General features: G+C 33.5%; 1 protein-coding gene across 1 annotated transcript in view; it reads left to right on the top strand.

Annotated features, from left to right (window-relative positions):
- LOC150094606 (cell adhesion molecule Dscam1-like) overlaps positions 1 to 18,924 on the top strand; it is a 313,219-nt gene that overhangs the window by 194,695 nt on the left and 99,600 nt on the right. Inside the window, exons 10-13 of the mRNA XM_090411602.1 lie at positions 1,921 to 2,040; positions 5,679 to 5,852; positions 8,439 to 8,586; positions 9,144 to 9,292. Of these exons, the coding sequence (XP_090267728.1) occupies positions 1,921 to 2,040; positions 5,679 to 5,852; positions 8,439 to 8,586; positions 9,144 to 9,292 (591 nt within the window). The remainder of the gene's footprint in view (positions 1 to 1,920; positions 2,041 to 5,678; positions 5,853 to 8,438; positions 8,587 to 9,143; positions 9,293 to 18,924) is intronic.

Below are 18,924 nucleotides of genomic sequence, written 5' to 3'. Positions count from 1 at the left end.
TGAAGGTTGCCTCTTTCGACAACAAAAAGATAAAACAGGTGGCCCCGTTAGTTTCTTCTATTTTCGAAACGTTCGGTTTCTTTTTGGACAGAGGGTGTAAAATAATACAATTATCAATACTTAATAACTTAATAACTTTAATTATAATGTAAATTTGTATATCGTGCAAAATTATCTGTGCTTTTTAAGTCCTTATCTTGCTGCTATGAGCAATACCATTAACTTACCGAAAATTGAAGTATTAATAATAATGAGTAACAGAAGAAACAAGCTTGTCCGTATTGTTACATCTTAGAGGATGCGGAGGATGCGTTAAAAACAAATACGAAAAACATGCTGTAAATATTTATGCACGTTTTCTTTTTCGTAAATTTAAGAGAACATTTTCATATGAAAGACAAAAACTTTCTTTTTGACAAATAGGGATTTATTTTTTACAGTTCAAAAATAACTTGCCACAAAGTAGTAATCTTCTTAAAGATTTCATTAAATTAAGTACTTAGATTCCAATTATCTTCGCATGCTGTTGATTGCTATGGAAAAAATACACTAAAATAAAAAAGGTATTAAATTTAATATCCTTAATATGCAAAGAGAATCCCAATTGCATTTCCTCCAAATTAAATAAATCACTAAGGGAAAAAATAACAGAAAAAAAGCATGATATTTGCGATAATAGTGTGGAATCTTAAGAATGATGAAAGTGAACGAAGATAATGCAACTCAGTAACAATAGCTCCGCTAGAATGAAAATCTTTTTGGCTAGCGCTATTTTTGGAATTGACATCTTCCGACTCACACAGTGTGTCCGCATATAACAACCTCGAATAACATTTTTTGTGTTACTACGAGACAAAATTGGCCCAGAAAGCAGAAACCATATTGTTGAAATCACTATTAGCCATTAACGGTGTCAATAACTCATGTTGGAATGACACGAGGTCAACAAAGGATTACCAACTATCATTGTTGCAACCAGACAAACTGGAGTCGCCACTCCAACGTTTCAAAAGAAGTAGGTCAGAGACCAGAGTACTTATGGCTTCCAAATTATAAGAAACGTAGACAATAACAGGAAAAAAGGACTTATCGTCACTGGTCTATTTTCATTTTAAATAAACTTTAATTTTTCATATTTTTTTTGGATGGCACAAAAGAGAATTGTCAAGAAAATAGTCATTATAACCCCACATTGATTATTTATTACCTCACAGTTCTTCTTGTATTTATATAATAAACATAGGGAAGCCAACTGTTGTTATATGACATTTTGCTCAGATGTACCATTACTATATTAAAAAAGCTACTGTGCATCACCAAGGCTTACTTCTCTAACTGGAAAATATATTAAATGTTTTACTAGCCATTAAGTGTCCAACAATCCCTCTTGGGCACCTAATAATGGCTAATTTTATAGTATATTATTGAATGCCTCACAAAATTCAGAAGTAAATATTGCTCCATTGTTACTAAATGTAATTTAGCATATCTACATTAATCGTTTGTTACTGATGATAATAATCCTGAACTAGAAAGCCTCAATAAAATCGTTTAGGAGGTAATTGACATCTTTGATTTCATGTATGCTTCGATTCTTGTGTAAAATGTATCAATCAGATAATTACTCACATACTTATTTTCAACTTTCATATAATAATTTATGCTAGTTTTATAAAAATAAATAAATAAATAAAAACATATCCATCATCAGAATTTGTTAAATATCTACCTCAAGGTACTTCATATATCTTGGAGGTAAGTAATAACCTTACATTGTTTAACTATTATGTGGTAATAATCATACACTATTTTGGACTTATTATAAAATGAAATCTTAACGTGGATCATATGACTCATCAGGATTACTAATAATATTAATCTTTTCCACAAACATGTTTATTATATTTATTTTCTGTTTAGTTCCCCCAAGATGGAGGATAGAACCAATTGACACCAACGTGATTAAAGGACGAACCGCAGTAGTGGACTGTCAAGCAGATGGATTTCCTCATCCAAGAATGCGGTGGACCAAAGCAGAGGGTACGTTCTTTTTCACTGATTTAATAAGATGGTAAAAATTAATATTAAACTGCTATTTGCCATTTAACAGATGCATTGTTAAAAACATATTAAATATGGAAAGACTAATGTTTTAAAAAATACTGAAATATTTATCTTTTATCGGAATAGATGAAAACATCGAGATACGTTGTAAATATGGAAACTGTTCGGAAAAATCAAATGGCGAAGTAGTTTAGGTTTTTTTAAAAAAACTAAAAATGAATTAATTACTGATCTGCAGCGAGGTTTCGGTAATATTCTTCTGACCTTCGTACATTACTCTCTCACACTTTTCCAACCAACTCCTTCAGTCAGTGGTTAGAATTTGCCGTTCGCGATGTGGAGCTCGTCGGCCTGGTTGGCCGAGTGGTTAGCGTGTCCGCTCTCCAGCCAAGAGGCCGTGGGTTCGAATCTCGCCATGGGAATGGATGTTTGTAACTGTCCTACGATCTTTGTGTGGAAAGGGAATCTGCGACCCTACCACTTATTCTAGCAGAAGACATCATTGCCAAAACCATGTGAGGTACGGCAGTGACCATACGGCGTCTACGGAAGTCAAATGTGAAAAGAAAAAAAATTTGAAGCTCTGCATAGCTGTTTCTCATTTATACGCTCTATTCATGTATCTCGAGTCCGGGTTTATTAAACTAATTGATGTATAACTTATGATTTCTATGGACTATATTGCGTTGTTCTAGCTAACTTGAAAGAAAGAAAAACCTAAATAATCAATTGCATATCGCAATTTATTTTACTTGCCAATAGACCGAAGTGAGAATTAACACAATTGACAAAATTAATATACTGAAGTATAAAGATGTTAATTTCCACTTAATTCAAATCAACTCAGCTATTTAAAATCAACTGTATTTCACCTACAGAATACAATCCATTAGAAATAGCAGTTTAACCACTCTGACTGCATGGAAAATCTGGCAGCATCTTCCAAGGCGTTCTCTGGGTGTTGATGTGATGCGCAAAACAAAAGTAGTTAAACATATTTGATTGTATCTGTGAACAAACATTTGATGAAATGCATTGCTTTCTTAACGAAACAGAAATTATTCCGATCAGCAACAATTTATTTACTGACAAGCTATTAAAACGATTAGTATATCTTTAAGTAGTTTGGTTGATTGAATTGCGAACGCTCTGTAACAGGTTGCGATGATTTTCATCCTTAAAATCCTTAAAATCCATTTTAAATCCTTAAAATTTAAATGACAGTCATTAACACGAATTTTTACGTCATTTTTATAGTCGGATGAAACAGCCCTGCCAAGTTCATTAGGTTTAGCACTACATTGTGTTGGACGGTACCGAGTTATCAAGTCAGTTCAGTGGAATCAGTGAACCAGTAAGTCGTGGATTTTCACGATTCTGTAATATGTTAATTCTAAAATATGCTGCCTACTGTAATATTTATAGCAGAGTCAGTTCTCCGTATATTAGGAAATCATTTTACAAAATCCATGTTGTGTTTTCAAAGGAGGGATGTGATTTCAACGTTTTCTTTCAGTATCGATTTCAGCCATCTTGGTGATTCTCAGTGCTGGAATTTATTCTCATATGGGAAAACAATTTATCTCAAGCAAGGATTTGCACCTTTTTACTTATTTGCTCCTCGTATCGACATTTCTAAGAAGAAGCTTTTCTCCTAACCATCCCCACATTATATCAAAGTTCGTGAAAGAAGACTTTGGTTTACTTTACATGTACAGAACCTCAGATATCTGTGCTAGTTTTCATAGCTGCACTAATGAACTCAGTCAGTAGATGCAAGCTGATTGAAAAGCGTTATTATTACTTGAATCGATTGCCATAAGTTTGGAGATGCGCACCCTTTAGAGAAAATGAGCATCTTAAATCCACACATTGACAATGAGTTGAGGCAGGAAATTTTCTTCTCGTGATACGATGATTGCTTCCACTTGCTGTTCTAAACTATCTGGAACATAATAATAAACTATGAACATTTAATTGTTGGGTTACAAATATGTGTATTTAAAAGTCAATTGTTGGTGGCGCATGTTTTGTATGAATTCAGGAGTAAGTATTGTCTTCAGATCTCTCGAAGTATTACTGAATGTCACGTCTGTAGTAAATGCTGTTATAGTCTTTCCTCCCCCACTCCTCCCCCTAAAAATGCTGCATTCCTGGGATAGGAGAAAGATATCAGAGTTCAGTAGTGGATCCATTTAATTGTGTTGTCGTTTCCAGTGATATACGCTATCGCTACAAGCGGTTTAGTTTCAGACCCCAGAGGGCAGTATCAGTAAGTGATAGCGTGCGTTTTATTTATTCAAACTGTTGTCTTGTTTGCTGATGCTTCTAAAAATCATAAATATAAGACAGTTGAAATATTATAAACAATAAGGATCGTACATTTTGATATACCAAAGTTGTCTAGAACCTGAAAACGAAAGAGAGACAATATAATTCTCAAAATAGGTATTTTATTGACGGAGAAAACAGTTCCTATGCCAAATAGTTGCATTTTCATTGTAGGTGATCAGAATCCTTGAAAACAACAAGGACAGAGGAGGGAACATAATTTATAATCAACAAAAGATGATATCCAACCTAATCATGGCATTTCGTTCTGTAGATAATTTTAACAGCTGTATTTAGATCACGTTGTAAAAACAACGCGAAATAATTTGATAATTTTCTAGTATTATAATAACGCAGTGGCTCCGTTCAGTCTATTACGCCAGTGATAAAATGTTCATACCTGATTTCACTACATTTAACTAGTAGTTTCTTAAGATTAAAAAAAAAAGTTTCTTAAAACTTGGTCTTAAACTTCTCTAAAACAGTCGTTTGAATCTGGATTCAGTTTTACAATGTCATCCATTGTGAATATGATTTACATTTCCATGTTTGAAAACTGACCCGTCAAATTTCAACACTGCATTACACTTCAACAACCTAACATACGATGTATGTTGCTATTCGTCATGTTCTTGCGAAGCTCAGGGAACTACAGCAGTGAAAGTTTTCAGTTCCTTCCCACCCACGAGTAACGTACTCCAGATGAGAGAGCTGGAGTGATCCATCGATCATTCTGTCTTCTTAAACGAGAGTGCCGAATTTCCGTGAAATAAAAATGTTATCCAGCTTTGCGTGAAATCCCTACGGCGGAAATCGCTGATAAATTAAGTGGCTCTGAAAGCAGCGCAGCTTTTAGCTAAATTTATTTCATATTGTTCACAATGCATTTCTCATCAATATTTGTTTCCTTTTTTTGTCGTTTTCTCGGTTTATGATTGCTAAAGTAACCATAATAATGCATCTTTTAAAGTAAAAGAAAAGTCACAGAAGGAAATATTTCTGTTAAAGCTTAAGGAAATACAAAAAAATGAATTGTTGCTGATATTATAATAAATTCGATGGAGCGAAACAGTTTAAATGTTAACATTGCACTTTTTTATTTCTCATCGAGCTGTTTAAATTAATACCGAACGAAAAAATATAAATAAAAAGAAAGATTTTCCTAAGAAGTTTTTGGCATTAGTTTTTTTTTCTTATAGTTTTATGATGGAAATTTTTCAATATAGTAAATATACCCGAGAGAATTTTCATTTTAACATCTCTTTCTTTTTTTTCCCCGATAGGAGAGCTTGCTTCGGAGTTTAAGGCAATCAGCAGTAGTTCTCATCTTCATGTGTTCGAAAACGGTTCACTGGCCATCCACAATGTACAAGAGGATGACGAAGGCTATTACCTCTGTCAAGCTACTAACGGCATCGGACAAGGTCTCAGCAAAGTTCTGAGACTTTCTGTTCACGGTAAGTGTTTGTGTTGCATCTTTACACACAGTTGTGTGTATGTGTGTGCATGGTTCACAATAGGTCTGAAAGCCTGTTTACAATGTTTGACGTGACCAGAGTAGTAAAAGTATGCATTAAGTGATGAAAAGAGTTTTCGTATCAGTAGAATGAAAAAATAAATCTAGTATGTATTTAGTCAACATTAATTAGTAATTCAGAAAGAGAGCAGAAATGTATTGATTTCTTCTGGTTGGCGTTATTTCATAAAAATAAAGATCAGTTATGCTTATTAGCTGCAAAAACACTCAAATAGATCCTAGATTTTCTGAAATTAGCTGATCCCAAAAAACAATGAAGAGCTACCATTAATTTCCAAATTTAATATGAATCAACATTTCCTAATGATAAAATAGACTCTATATCAATTTATATATATATATATATATATATATATATCTTTTTTACTTCTTGAGAACTACTGATGTTTAAATTAGAATGTTTGGTTGTATTTAATCAGCCATTCAAACAAACTACAGCTTGAATCTTCTCTCCATTTAGCAGATATATTAACTGTCCCTGTATTCAGGATATCAAAAATATAGTATTATATCAAGTTTTATCACAATGCATGCTATTATACTAAGAACAACCCAAAACGTTCTTAAAACTAAGAAATGCGTCCAGCTAGAATACATAAATAGTCACAGGGATTGCGATAAATGTATGATTCAGTACGATCATGAAATTTATGAAATGATGAATTTCATAACAGCATTCTTTTACAGTTACGCTATTCGTTATCATCATAACATTTGTACCTAGATCCGGTTTTGATTATGAACTGGCCACATAAGTTTATTTTTTTTTAACTAAATGTGATTCGATCTTAAAGCAAACCAAAATTACTCCACAAAGTTTCACAGAAAGCTTAAATTATTAAATGTTAATAAAATCCAGCAAGTCAAAAGTCCGTTATTATGCGTGGAAGGATAGATAGATTAAGAGGGAAAAAAGTAACAGTTTCTTATGTTTTGAGAAAATAGACGAAAACTAAGATTTACTTTTTTTGGAAAAAAAAAATTATAACTGAAACAAGTTAACCATATATTATGAATTATTTCTCTAAGAAAAACTGTATATCGGTTTGGGGAATAGACCGTGTAATAATTTTGAAATTTTAACGGCGTGCTTGAAAAAAAAAATGTCAACAAGTGGAAGAGAAACTTTCAAAAAACAATTTACTATGTCAGATTAAATTAGGTTTCTTTTGAATTATTTATCAACAAGTGATCCATCCAACCAAGACTGTCGGCATTTTAGCAGCGCTAAAACCAAGTTTTTTACGATCCCACTTTTTTGCTTTTTATTGGTAGAACGTAGAAGAAAAAGCCCTTCGTCTCCTATAAAAAGTCTCGGTTGCCTAGTTTTCGTAAACACATGTGCTACTCCTGCGTGATGGTAAGAAATACACGAAGGAGTACGTGGATGCAACCGAAGCTTTGATCGTTCACCGCGATCACACAGAAGAAATCTTGGCATCATAACTTCCCGCTATTCGACATTCAGTAAGTTCAGACGACCCTGTTGCCCAGGATATTTATGACCAAGATGCATGAACGTTGTACAGATGGACTTTGATAGATAACCTTGCTTGCGTTGTAGCATTGTATAAAGTTTAGATGTCTCAGAAATAAAAAGGAAGATCCTGGTGGATTCATAAAAAAATGGCCGGTAATGTGCCTCCGTATATTTTCCAAGTCCAAGGATACATTTCTTTGTTTTGCATAAATTTTAAATTTTATGTCTCAAAAGTTAATTAAGCAGGTTTAAAATTTTTTTACAATGAATTAGATGATGTTCTTTAATTTATTAGGTGTTTAATGTGTTTGCCGAAATCCAATCATCAAAATATAAAATTATGAAAACTACCAAAAGTAGCCTAGCGCTAATGTAAAAATGACATAATCTCCACTATTTGAATCTTTCTTAATTCTTCATGGAGTTCAATCTGCGTTCTCTGAAATTTTGACTTTATTATTCCATCTCAAGCGGAAGCTAAGGTTTAATCTCACGAGTGCATTACATTGCCGATCTCAGTTACATTGCTAATTTATACACTTTTCTGTAAGGCTTTATTCACACCAGTTTAGTGCAGGAGATAAGATAGAAATGGGTTTATGGATTCATTGTTCCTGAAAACAAAACCCTTAAATCAGGTAGCCACTCGCTATGAGTGAAGAAGATAGGAAAATCTCTTTCTAATGACTTCTCTAAACTACAAGTGTTCACTAACTACCTGCAGTAGTATAGAAAACATGTGAATTACATGTTTTATATATCCTGATTCTTAATAAGCTCTGCATTCTTAACTTTATGAATATATAATACTCAATTAAACAAACTTCATTGGGTATTACATTACTAATTTCGTATTATTCTTCACGATCTTGAATTGCTATCTGATAACCAAACGTTCCAGTGTAAAATAAAAATAGTTTCCTTTATGATTAATATTAAAAAAAATTATAAATAAATACTGAATGAAATTTTAAAATGAGTCATTCTCAACTTTTCTGATTTTATTTTCAAATATATTTTCTTTAGTTGCTGCACATTTCAAGATTAAATTCAGAGCTGAAACTGTTAGGAAGGGACATGACGCAAAATTAAAATGCGAGGCAGTAGGAGACAGACCGATTACAGTGTCGTGGCTGAAAGACAAACAAACGTTTGAACCTCAAGTTGATCCTCGGTAAGAATTATAAATCTGACATCTATTAAACATTTTTCGAAACGTATACTTAAATGTAAAAGAGTAGAAATAATTATGAAAACTTAGTGCATTTTTGGCATATCACCTCGCTACTGTTTTTGTAATGTTCATTTTAAATTTGAGTGGCGTTTTTTAACATTTAAATTAGGTTCAAATTTGAAACGTAATTTTATATTTGAAACCAGAATTACATTTCATTATTATTATATGCATCTGATAGAAATAGAAATTTTCCCGGTATATCAAAAAATAGAAACTTTGCAAATGACATTCAATAACTCGTAAATATAGCAATAATTTGTGCTGTTTTAAGATGTGTCGTGTTATAAAATAAAAGTGAATACTCTCAGATTAACCGCGCAATAAACACCACTGCTATGCGAGATTCTCCTTGACAAGGTAAAGAGTAAACCCATAACAATGTAATATAAAATGGGAATATGCAGTATTGAAGCCAGCACCTCAGATGATTATCTGCATTATTACCCGAAATCGCCACTTAACGGCTCAATATTTAATGTTTTTATTCTTTTTAGATACGAAGTAACGGAAACAATTCTTTCAAGTGGGGTGATTTCAGAAATAACTATAAGAAGAGCGGACAGAAGAGACTCGGCTCTCTTTAGCTGTTTAGGGTCAAATGCATTTGGCCAAGATGACACCAACATTCAGCTGATCATGCAAGGTAGGAATGAAAATAATAAAGAATAATGGCATGCATTTTTATCTTTAAACTGACTAATAAAGAAATGAAAATATAACAAATGCTTGACGATCGCTATTTTGACAATTTTGCGAATCAAGCAATATTTAGAATATTTAATAAGTGAATACAAATTTGTGTCGTACGAAGTTCTGAATCAAATTCGAGTTCTTACTAATAGGAAAATGTGCATGTAATTTGTTTAACCAAATCCAGTTTGTTTCACTGACCTACTTAATATTTTTTAAGTGATGCTTTATAAAAAATTAAAGTTGGGAAAACTCTAATGAAACACAATCGGCTAAGCATACACTGGTGGCCAAAATTGCGGACTTTTGGAAAAAGTGTATTTTTGAGGTTTGATGGTTCATAACACCACTTTTTTGGTGTAATACCATAAAATTATATATTAATTGAAAGATAATTTAATCAAAAATGTAATGCAATAAAAGTTGTTTAATTGTCTGTATTTTATGAAAAGTTATAGCCAAATAACCAGAAGAAAGAAACACAACTTGCTTAGGTTGATATGAAGTAGCTTTCCTTCATTTGAATGTAGCCAATAAGCATGAGTGTTTAGAGAGCCAATCGGGTGTCATCTAGTTTGGCAATGAGCCAATAAGGTCACAGTAGGATTTAGCTGTTGATGTCATGTATTGGAGCTGAGAGGAGGACATTTGTCAGTGTGTTATGTGATTGCTATCAGGTTGGTTAGTTTTTTGTGTGTGTTCTTTCATTTAGTGAGATTGCAAAACCTAATAAAATTAAAGAAATGGCGCAAAGAGTTAACTGGTCACCCATAAAGCGACGTAAAATAGTACTATTAAGTGAACAAGGCTACAGTTATGAAGAAATTAGAAGAAACATTGATGGAAACGTAACCAAAGGTGGCATTTCTAAATTTTTGAAGAGATACAGTATAAGGGGACTCAGTCACTACAAAACCAGACTGGTAAAGGCGCACAACAGCAAGTGATGACAGAAGAATTGAGAGACTGTGCCTACGTGACAGAAGAAAATCATCTGGGTGTATACAAGATGAAATGGCGCGATACAACGTGAAGTTGAGTGCAAGGACTGTTCGGCGCAGACTGCAGGAATTTGGTCCAAATGCTAGAATTCCAGGAAAAAAGCCATTTTTATCTCTCAAACAAAGGTTGAAAAGATTCAACTCATGTTAACTGGACAGCAGAACAATGGGACAGTGTTATTTGGAGTGATGAGACCAAAATCTCCCTGTTTGGTAGTGATGGCATAAAATACGGAAGGAGAAGAATCGGAAAAGATTTGCATCCTGATTGCATTAAACCTACCGTGAAACACCCACTTAGTGTTATGATCTGGGGTTGTATGACATCAAAAGGTGTGGGCAGAATTTGCGTGATTAATGGGAATATAAATGCTCAAAAATACATAATTGAAATACTTGAGCCCAAACTGAAGCCTTCCGTACGTGATCTTTTTCAAGATAATGAAGCATTTATTATATTTCAACAGGATTCAGCTCCATGTCATGTTGCTGCTATGTGCAAAAAGTGGTTCCAAGATAATGATATTCTACTGCTGGAATAGCCTGGGAATAGCCCAGACCTTGACCCAATCGAAAATCTATGGAGCCGACTAAAGAAATTTGTTAGTCAGAAGCAACCCACCAATAAAACCCAATTAATAGAAGCAATAATTCAATCTTGGTTTCACATTATAACAGCTACAGAACTAAAAAACTTGATTCCATGGGAAGGAGTTGTAAGGCCGTAATTAACGCTAAAGGTTACCCAACTAAGTATTAACTCACATTGTGAGAATTTTTGTATGTCTCATTTTTTCTATGTGTTTCACTTTTCTTCTTTATAACTGACTAATAAAAAATCCTTCATGAAAGTTATTGCATTACATTCTTGATTAAATTATCTTTCCATTGATATATAATTTTATGGTATTACTCCAAAACAAAATAGTGTTATGAGCCATCAAACCTCAGAAATACACTTTTTCCAAAAGGTTTCTACAATTTTGGCAACTAGCGTATAATATTAATGAAAATGAATATGATACTTAGCCAAAGTATAATCAGCATATACTATTACGTGCACTTCCTTTGTTAAAAGTGGGATGGAGTATATCTTTCGTTGAATTTGTGCGTATTTTCATGTTTTCCATCTCTTCCACTATTTTCTTTGAAAAACTCTTTTGCTTTTTTTTTCTTCAGAATAATTAATTTCAGTAATTCTTTTGAAACTTGATATGGTCTACCTATTCTTAGATGTGCGAACATATTTACTGATTTTTTTTTTCTTTTTTTGCATCCGGCCTTTTTTGATAATCAAACTATAATAGGAATATAATTAAAAAGCAGGAAGAATGGCTGACATTTTATAGTTTCCTATATTTTTTCTAATTTCTGTGAAAATGGTTTTCAATAGTAGTGGATGAGTGCTGAAATGTCTCGGAATTATTTCCAGTAATATTTTTCAAATAAACCTGTAGGGAACGAAATAATTACAAACCATTTGTATAAATGAATACATAAATCATGAGCGCGTTATTAATAAAGGCTAAACAATGAAATTACAAGTTGCATTACCAGTGGCGGCTCATGACTTGAAATCGTGGGGGTGCTGCAACTTTCGAAATATATATACACACTGTAAGTACAGTGTATATAAAATACACTCTGTTTGGATAAAATATCAAAATTATGGTAAAATTTAAAAAAAAATTAAACATGAAAAAATATTGTTTATTATCGATAAAATTATACAGTTTGGTATAATTCAAAATTACTTAAAAATTATTTCCATAACCCCAATAATGTTCTAAAATAAAAACTATAACAATGTTATGTCTTTAATTGTAATGTCCAAATATTTAAAGAGACGGAGTAAACACGATTAGCACTACGAAAACTCTGCTACTGGTGCAAACTGCATGTAAACAACAGTGGAACTGCGCGACGGACAGTGCCACATTATGCTAATAGCTCGCACTCACTATGACGTGCATATGCTTGCGTGCGTAGCAATATGACACTGTGGTAAACACAGTGCTGCTAGCGTCCTTCGCCCTCCTAAGTGCTACTTAAGATGGATTTTTATTATTTTTTATACAAAATAAGAGAATTATACAGGATTGTTGATGATAAAATTAAATATTACAAGCAAATATAAATAAATTAATAAATATATTTATATAGCGAGAAAAATTGGGGAGGGATGCTGCACAGGCGGCTCGTGCAGGGCCTATGCACGAGCCGCCCCTGTGAATAACACATAACTTAGCAATAATCTTAGTGAATGTCTGTAGAATTCAGAGAGTGTAATTATCCGAACGATTCTAAAGATAATCGGATGTCAAAATATTGAATACCCAAGAAAAATATAAAAGATGATATTTCTACAAGTCACACGCAAGGGCTAGGCCTACACTATCAGAAAAAAAAATGGCAACGAACTAGTTTATTGTTTAATTATTTTCTGTTTGCTTGTCTTTAAGCCATAATCCACCAAAATTATACAGGTCCGTTGAACTTATGAGTAACACATGACACCATAATCAAACCACGTTTTATTTTCACTTTTACACTTTCATATCCCAAAAAGGGGAAGAAAATAATTTCAGTCATCTTTTTTTATGATTTAAGGAAATCATAAAAAAAACGAATTAATTAAACATAGAATAATCTAAGACTGTTATTTATATGTTACTATATACTGTATTATTTTATATCATAAGATTCAGTTAGTACATGTTGTGCCATCTATCGACTTTTAGACTAACTTCAATTCTCCATGACGTTAGGGTCAATGCTACAGATTAAGCAGTTCAGCTAGTGTTTGAAGTAGGAAGGGCAGACAAGTATTTTTCGTTACATTTCGAAATAAAAACGCCCCTCTCTGAATTAGCAAGCTAATTTCTGAATAGAAATGTAATACCGTTTGGGTTATTAACTAATGAATAAATTGATTGTCTAATTTCACACAATCAAAGCAATACTCGATTGACAGGAGTTAAGATTTAAATAATAGTTTTAAGCATGTTTTGGATAAAACAAAAATAATTTAAAATCCAAATTTTCTTCCTATTTAAATGGTATTGAATTCCACGTCTTTATAGCGCCACGCAGTGGCTGAATCGTTAAATTAGTGATTTTTTTCCTTCGAAATTTCTTCTTGTATTTTCTAAAATAATGATTTTATGTTTTAGGCTTCCTCAAGTATTTAAATATTGAAAGAAATAGTTTTAAAGCGTTGATAGAAATTGTAATTTTTAAATACTTTCGTCGGTTGCCTTTGCGACTATTTTTGAATGAATCGCCCGAAAATGTTTCTTTAGTAAAGAGATTTGCTGTGTGAAAATCCATTAATATTTTTAACAAAACAGTTTTGCACTTATATTGTCATTCACGTATTCCCAGACATGAATTAGTTCTTTAATTTGGCGTTCGCAACCGCTTTTGGACAGTGGTGCCAATGCTCAAAACTGCCGTTCACACACAGGGAGTAATCAGCCCGTTCAGCAGGTTATACATACTTACATATTATATTATATTTATATACTTACAGATTATACATACTTAATATAATGGCAAATATGAAACAAAATCAGACAAGATAAACACAAAAACAGCAGAACATCAACGGAACTTTTAATTTTTTTTTTTTATCATTATCTCACGTTAGATTCTCGATTTTAACATGGAGGGAAGTGGAGGAGGTTAATGGAACTCAATGAAATAATTCAGCTAATAGGACATTAAAACGGACTGAAATTAAGCATAAAAAGTATTGATATTATGTTCTCTGCGTGTCTTTTTAAAATTCATAGACAAATGAATATTTCTTATAAGTAAACACAAATATCTACCAGGTGCTTGCGAAAGTATGAGTGATCTTTAGTTGAAAAGCCATTGTAAAGGTTCTTTCCCAGTCACTGGTCGAAATTATTGAATTGCTGGAAGAAGTTCTTTATTGGATAGATTTTCGAAACAGTTGCGTAAATTTTTTACTGATACATGAAGATCGTAATACCAATCACTAAGATGAATTTAATTATCTTAATGATCGGTAGTACGATGTTTCCATTATTCACATTCCATTATCAGAGACTTTTTTGTGAATATGTTCTAGTGGTAGATACTTTCCATTGTCTAGTGCATGTTCCGCGGAAAGTGAATAAGTGTTCGTGAAAAATTACCAAAATTAATATGAGCCTGGAATGGTTTTAAATTCTGTGACAAGTTCAAACGTTTGAAAATCCGGCGTTCCTCGCTTTGCGTGCGGATTGTGCTATTAAGGCCAGCGCGCGCTGGCCTTGACTCAGCTGCTGGCTGATAGCCGCTCGCGGTTGTCGACACCTCCGAGCGCGAAAGAAGTACGGGGGTATCTATTCTAGGAAACATGCAGTCACAAGCAAGGTCAGTGCGATGCGATGCGCTACAGCCCGACACGCCTGTAGTGTGCTCTACCGCATTTTTGCGATGCGATACAGCCTGCTGCGACGATAATGTGCGCTTAGCTTTACATTGAACACAAGACCGATGATACTCGACTCTAACCAAGGTGTTCCGTTAAAATTTCAGGATTTGTGAAGTGTTCCGTCGTAGGAAAAGTTTGAGAAACTTTGGTCTAGTGTGACACACGTCATCTGGTTTATCTCGACTGCTGAGTATTGCAGACTGTCCAGATGCCACGAAATGCATCTGGACAGCGCAACACTTTCACATAATCTTTTATCCATACACCAAATATATGTTATAGAGAGTCTGAAAACTCTCTTGTGTGGTATTAATTTAAAAAAGTGGCTTTAAAATTTTCAAATTTGGTCTCTCGTGCTTTCGGAATATCTAAACTTACTCACAGTATTAACATGTGGTGTGTGATTGGTTTTTAACTTTCGTTAATGTAACTTACACAAATCATACTGACCATCTCTCTCTTCTCATTCAGTCTAAATAGTATTTGAGAATATTGACCAAATAGCCTTACATGCCATTTTCTCCTCTGATCATTTGGTTGTCTGTATCTTTCACTTTAAGAAAGCACTTGTTTTTACAATTTTTTTTTTAATTTCAGGTATAATGTTAACCCAACCTTCCCTAGCTCAGTTGGTTTCGACGGAACCCTTTGGTTAGAAAGAGCAGCGTTCGAATCCCATCTACAACGCAATGAACCTTTATCGGGGCTTCTCAAGTAAAGATGAGCTTGCCGTGAAACTTTTGATTTTCTTCCAGAAAGTGAGATTTTTTTGTCTCTCAAAACAGGATTTTCGACCCATGAATGCACATATTTATTAACATAGGATAATGGACAAAGAAGGCAATGGGAAACCACGGAAACCACCTTGGTCAATAATAATTTCCTAGTAGAAGTAGTTTCATTACCCCTCAAACATTGAGTTGAGGTAGAACACAAGGCAATGTAACCCCCCATATTCCCACTTTCTTCCAGAGGTGTTTCATTTACTGGAGCCGCTTTCTACATACCTACTCGAATATTATGTTTCTTCTACAGGTCTTTGTTTTCAGTGGGATATTCACTCGAAATTCTGCGTTCTTTGGATACACCATATTTGAATCACCATTTCTCTCATCTCACTTTACTGCTTCTATGCACCTGAAAACGTTGAAGGAAATAATTAACTTCCTTATTCAGGTTATATTTTCGAGATGTATCACTTTTCAATTAGCTTTCCCATTAAGCCTTCGGGCACGTTTATTTATTACAAAATAATGATTCAGTCTCTGAACTGCTTACAACCATTATATCCATCGCTTCATATGCACAGCTTACTGCCAGTGCAAGCAAGAACTAATTTTGTAGTGAATATTATATGTTCAGAGTTAATGCCTCTATACATTATTAGCTGCACTTTAAGACTTATGCAAGATGAACATCCCACAATAAAACTCGTCAGACTTCCAATGCTTAGATACTTTCCATCATTTTGTTGATTCTTATTAATATTCACGATTTCATTCAGATATTTTCAAAAATAGCACTTTATTACTTAATTAGTAATACTTTTTTATTACTTAATTACTTTATTAGTATTGACATATGACAAAAAAATCTTTTGCTAGAGGGAGAAAGAAACTAATTGTATATCTTGTTTACTAGATTAGAAACAATTTTTTTATAATTTTTTTCAATAGCGGTAATTTTCGTTTTACATAATGTCGATAGTAATTACTGTATTAATCTAAATTATTAATCTATTAATCTAATAAAGCACACAGAAGAAGTATGTAATACAAAACAAAACTTATTTTGACTGTCTTCGTTATTACTCTAATACTATAATTTAATCATAATAAAGCTATGCAAATATTGTGGATATTGGCACATGTATATCCGTTCTTGAGAAACAATGCCCAACATCCGCCTGTATACGATGAGATGAAAGATCCGTTCACCCAGAACTTCCGTGTGAAAAGCAAGTTGAATCGATTTTATAAACCTGAAAGTTGGACGTTGGGTGGTTATCCTCAGGTTGTTAAAATTTATTATAGCGTCAGCATCGAATACCTAATATTCTTCGTACTTTATGGGCTATAGTTCGGATGTCATTACAACCAAATATCCCCTATAAATCATTAGAGTTGACGTATATAAGCTCCTGCCAGCTAATAGTTTTCCCCATTAAACACATTCCAGTGATTTTTCTATTAACGCTACACCGTCGAAGTTCTCTGGTGCATTGCAGCTTGCTTTAGTATTACATGGCTTGAAAATATCGGCCCATAAATGACAGGAGGTGCTCAAATCAACACCGACCTGAACGTTTTAGATTCATGCTGCCTCCTAAAAAACTATAATTTCTAACATTATCTTCTATATTGTAATTAATAGCCATAATAACAAAGAAGTTCACAACCTTCCTAGGTGAGCATTTCAAACTTGTTTCCTTGCAAGAATTCCTTATCGCTTGGATTTGTTAATGCGTTAATATATTAAAAGGAAAGAGTGTGCTTTATTAAAGATAGGAATTTTTCTTTAAAAAAGTTTACTTAAGAATTTGCTGTATTTAAAGTCTTTAAGATAATATAATCTTTTCGTTACTGCAAACTAGCAATTGTTAGAGATCTGTAAGTAGCGAAGACTCTTTGTGGAGGAAAACTCTGGGTTCGAATCCATTTGAGCGCGTAAACGTTAAAACAGCTTTCAGCTAAAGGCATCATTAACCCTCTTATATAGAGATGGGAAAGTACCGTGTTTTTCGGACGATAAGACGCACAGGACGATAAGACGCACCCCAAATTTATGAGACGATTTTTAGAAAAAAATTATTTTATTATATAAAGATATTTACAAATTCTTACTTAATTTTTATTTATTGTTACAATCATTTGTATTAGCAATATTCAGTTCATCTTCACTCTCGGTACTATCACTCGTCTCGTTAATGTCACCGTTCGTATTACTTTCGTCTGAACTATTGTTGTCACTCCCTTCGAAAACTGCGTCATCTTCGGTACCATCCATCGCATTACTTATCCCGCATTTCTTAAATGACTTTATAATCGTCTCTTCTTTCACAGCTTCCCATGAATTTTTCACCTAAGTACATACTTCTAAAATTGTTGGCCGTTTCATACGTCCTGTTGCTGTAACATCGTGATTTGGCTTTGCCATCCATTTGTTCCATTCTTCCCGCATAAAAGTTTTGAATGGTTTATTAATAGATTCATCCAAGGGTTGTAATTGACTTGTAGGGCCTCCAGGAATGATAACTAATTCTGTATTCATTTCTTTTAGAAGCTTCTTGGTTGATTCTGTTTTATGCGTTCTGGATTGATCCCACACTAACATCTCAGGCTTTTAAATAACGCACCCTGGACTTTTTGCCCATATCTTTTGTATGCATAATTTCATTCCTATTTCGTCCATCCAGCCTTTATCTTGAACGTGGATACTAATGCCACGAGGAATTTCATCTCTCTGTAACGTTTTTCTCTTGAAAATTAACATAGGGGCGGGTAGTTTTGTTCCGTCCGCGCAACAAGCAAAAACTACAGTGTAGTGAGTTTTTTCGTGGCATGTTGTTTTGATCACTATTGATTTGGTGCCTTTTGAATCTACTGTTCGATTTGAAGGAACACCAAAAGTTAGAGGCACTTCATCCATGTTGGCAATTTGATTAAGCTGAAAGTTAAATTTCCTTCTCGCTGATATGACAAATCTATGGAATGCTATAATTTTAGTTTCATAGTCAGCAGGCATTTTTTGGACTAGAGTGGTTTTTGTACGCATGCATAACCCGTGTCTTTTCATAAATCCAAAACACCAAGACGGTGATCCGGTAAAATCTAAAATTCCATTAGCAGTTGCCTATCGTTTCGCGTCAAAAATTATCATTTTCGTAGAAACAGATATTCCCATGTTTCGATGATTTGTTACCCAATTTTTCATTTGTATTTCTAATTCTCTCCATTTTTCTAGGTACGAACGGAACGTTTTCTTGTGTTTACATAGCAGTTTCAATTGTTTCTCTTGTTTTCTCCACTCGCGAACCATTTTTTTATGTTGGTGGTGGACTAAAATGTCTTTCTGCTGCTCTGTTTCCATATTGTATTGCATAATTTATCACATTTAATTTATAACTTACGTTATATGAAA

Source organism: Typopeltis vanoorti, chromosome 21 (assembly GCF_054136105.1).
Source record: "Typopeltis vanoorti isolate ZY-2024b chromosome 21, IOZ_Tvanoo_1.0, whole genome shotgun sequence".
Classification (NCBI taxonomy): domain Eukaryota; kingdom Metazoa; phylum Arthropoda; class Arachnida; order Uropygi; family Thelyphonidae; genus Typopeltis; species Typopeltis vanoorti.
The sequence above is the reverse complement of the archived record's forward strand: the minus strand, read 5'-3'. Positions and strand labels throughout refer to the sequence as shown.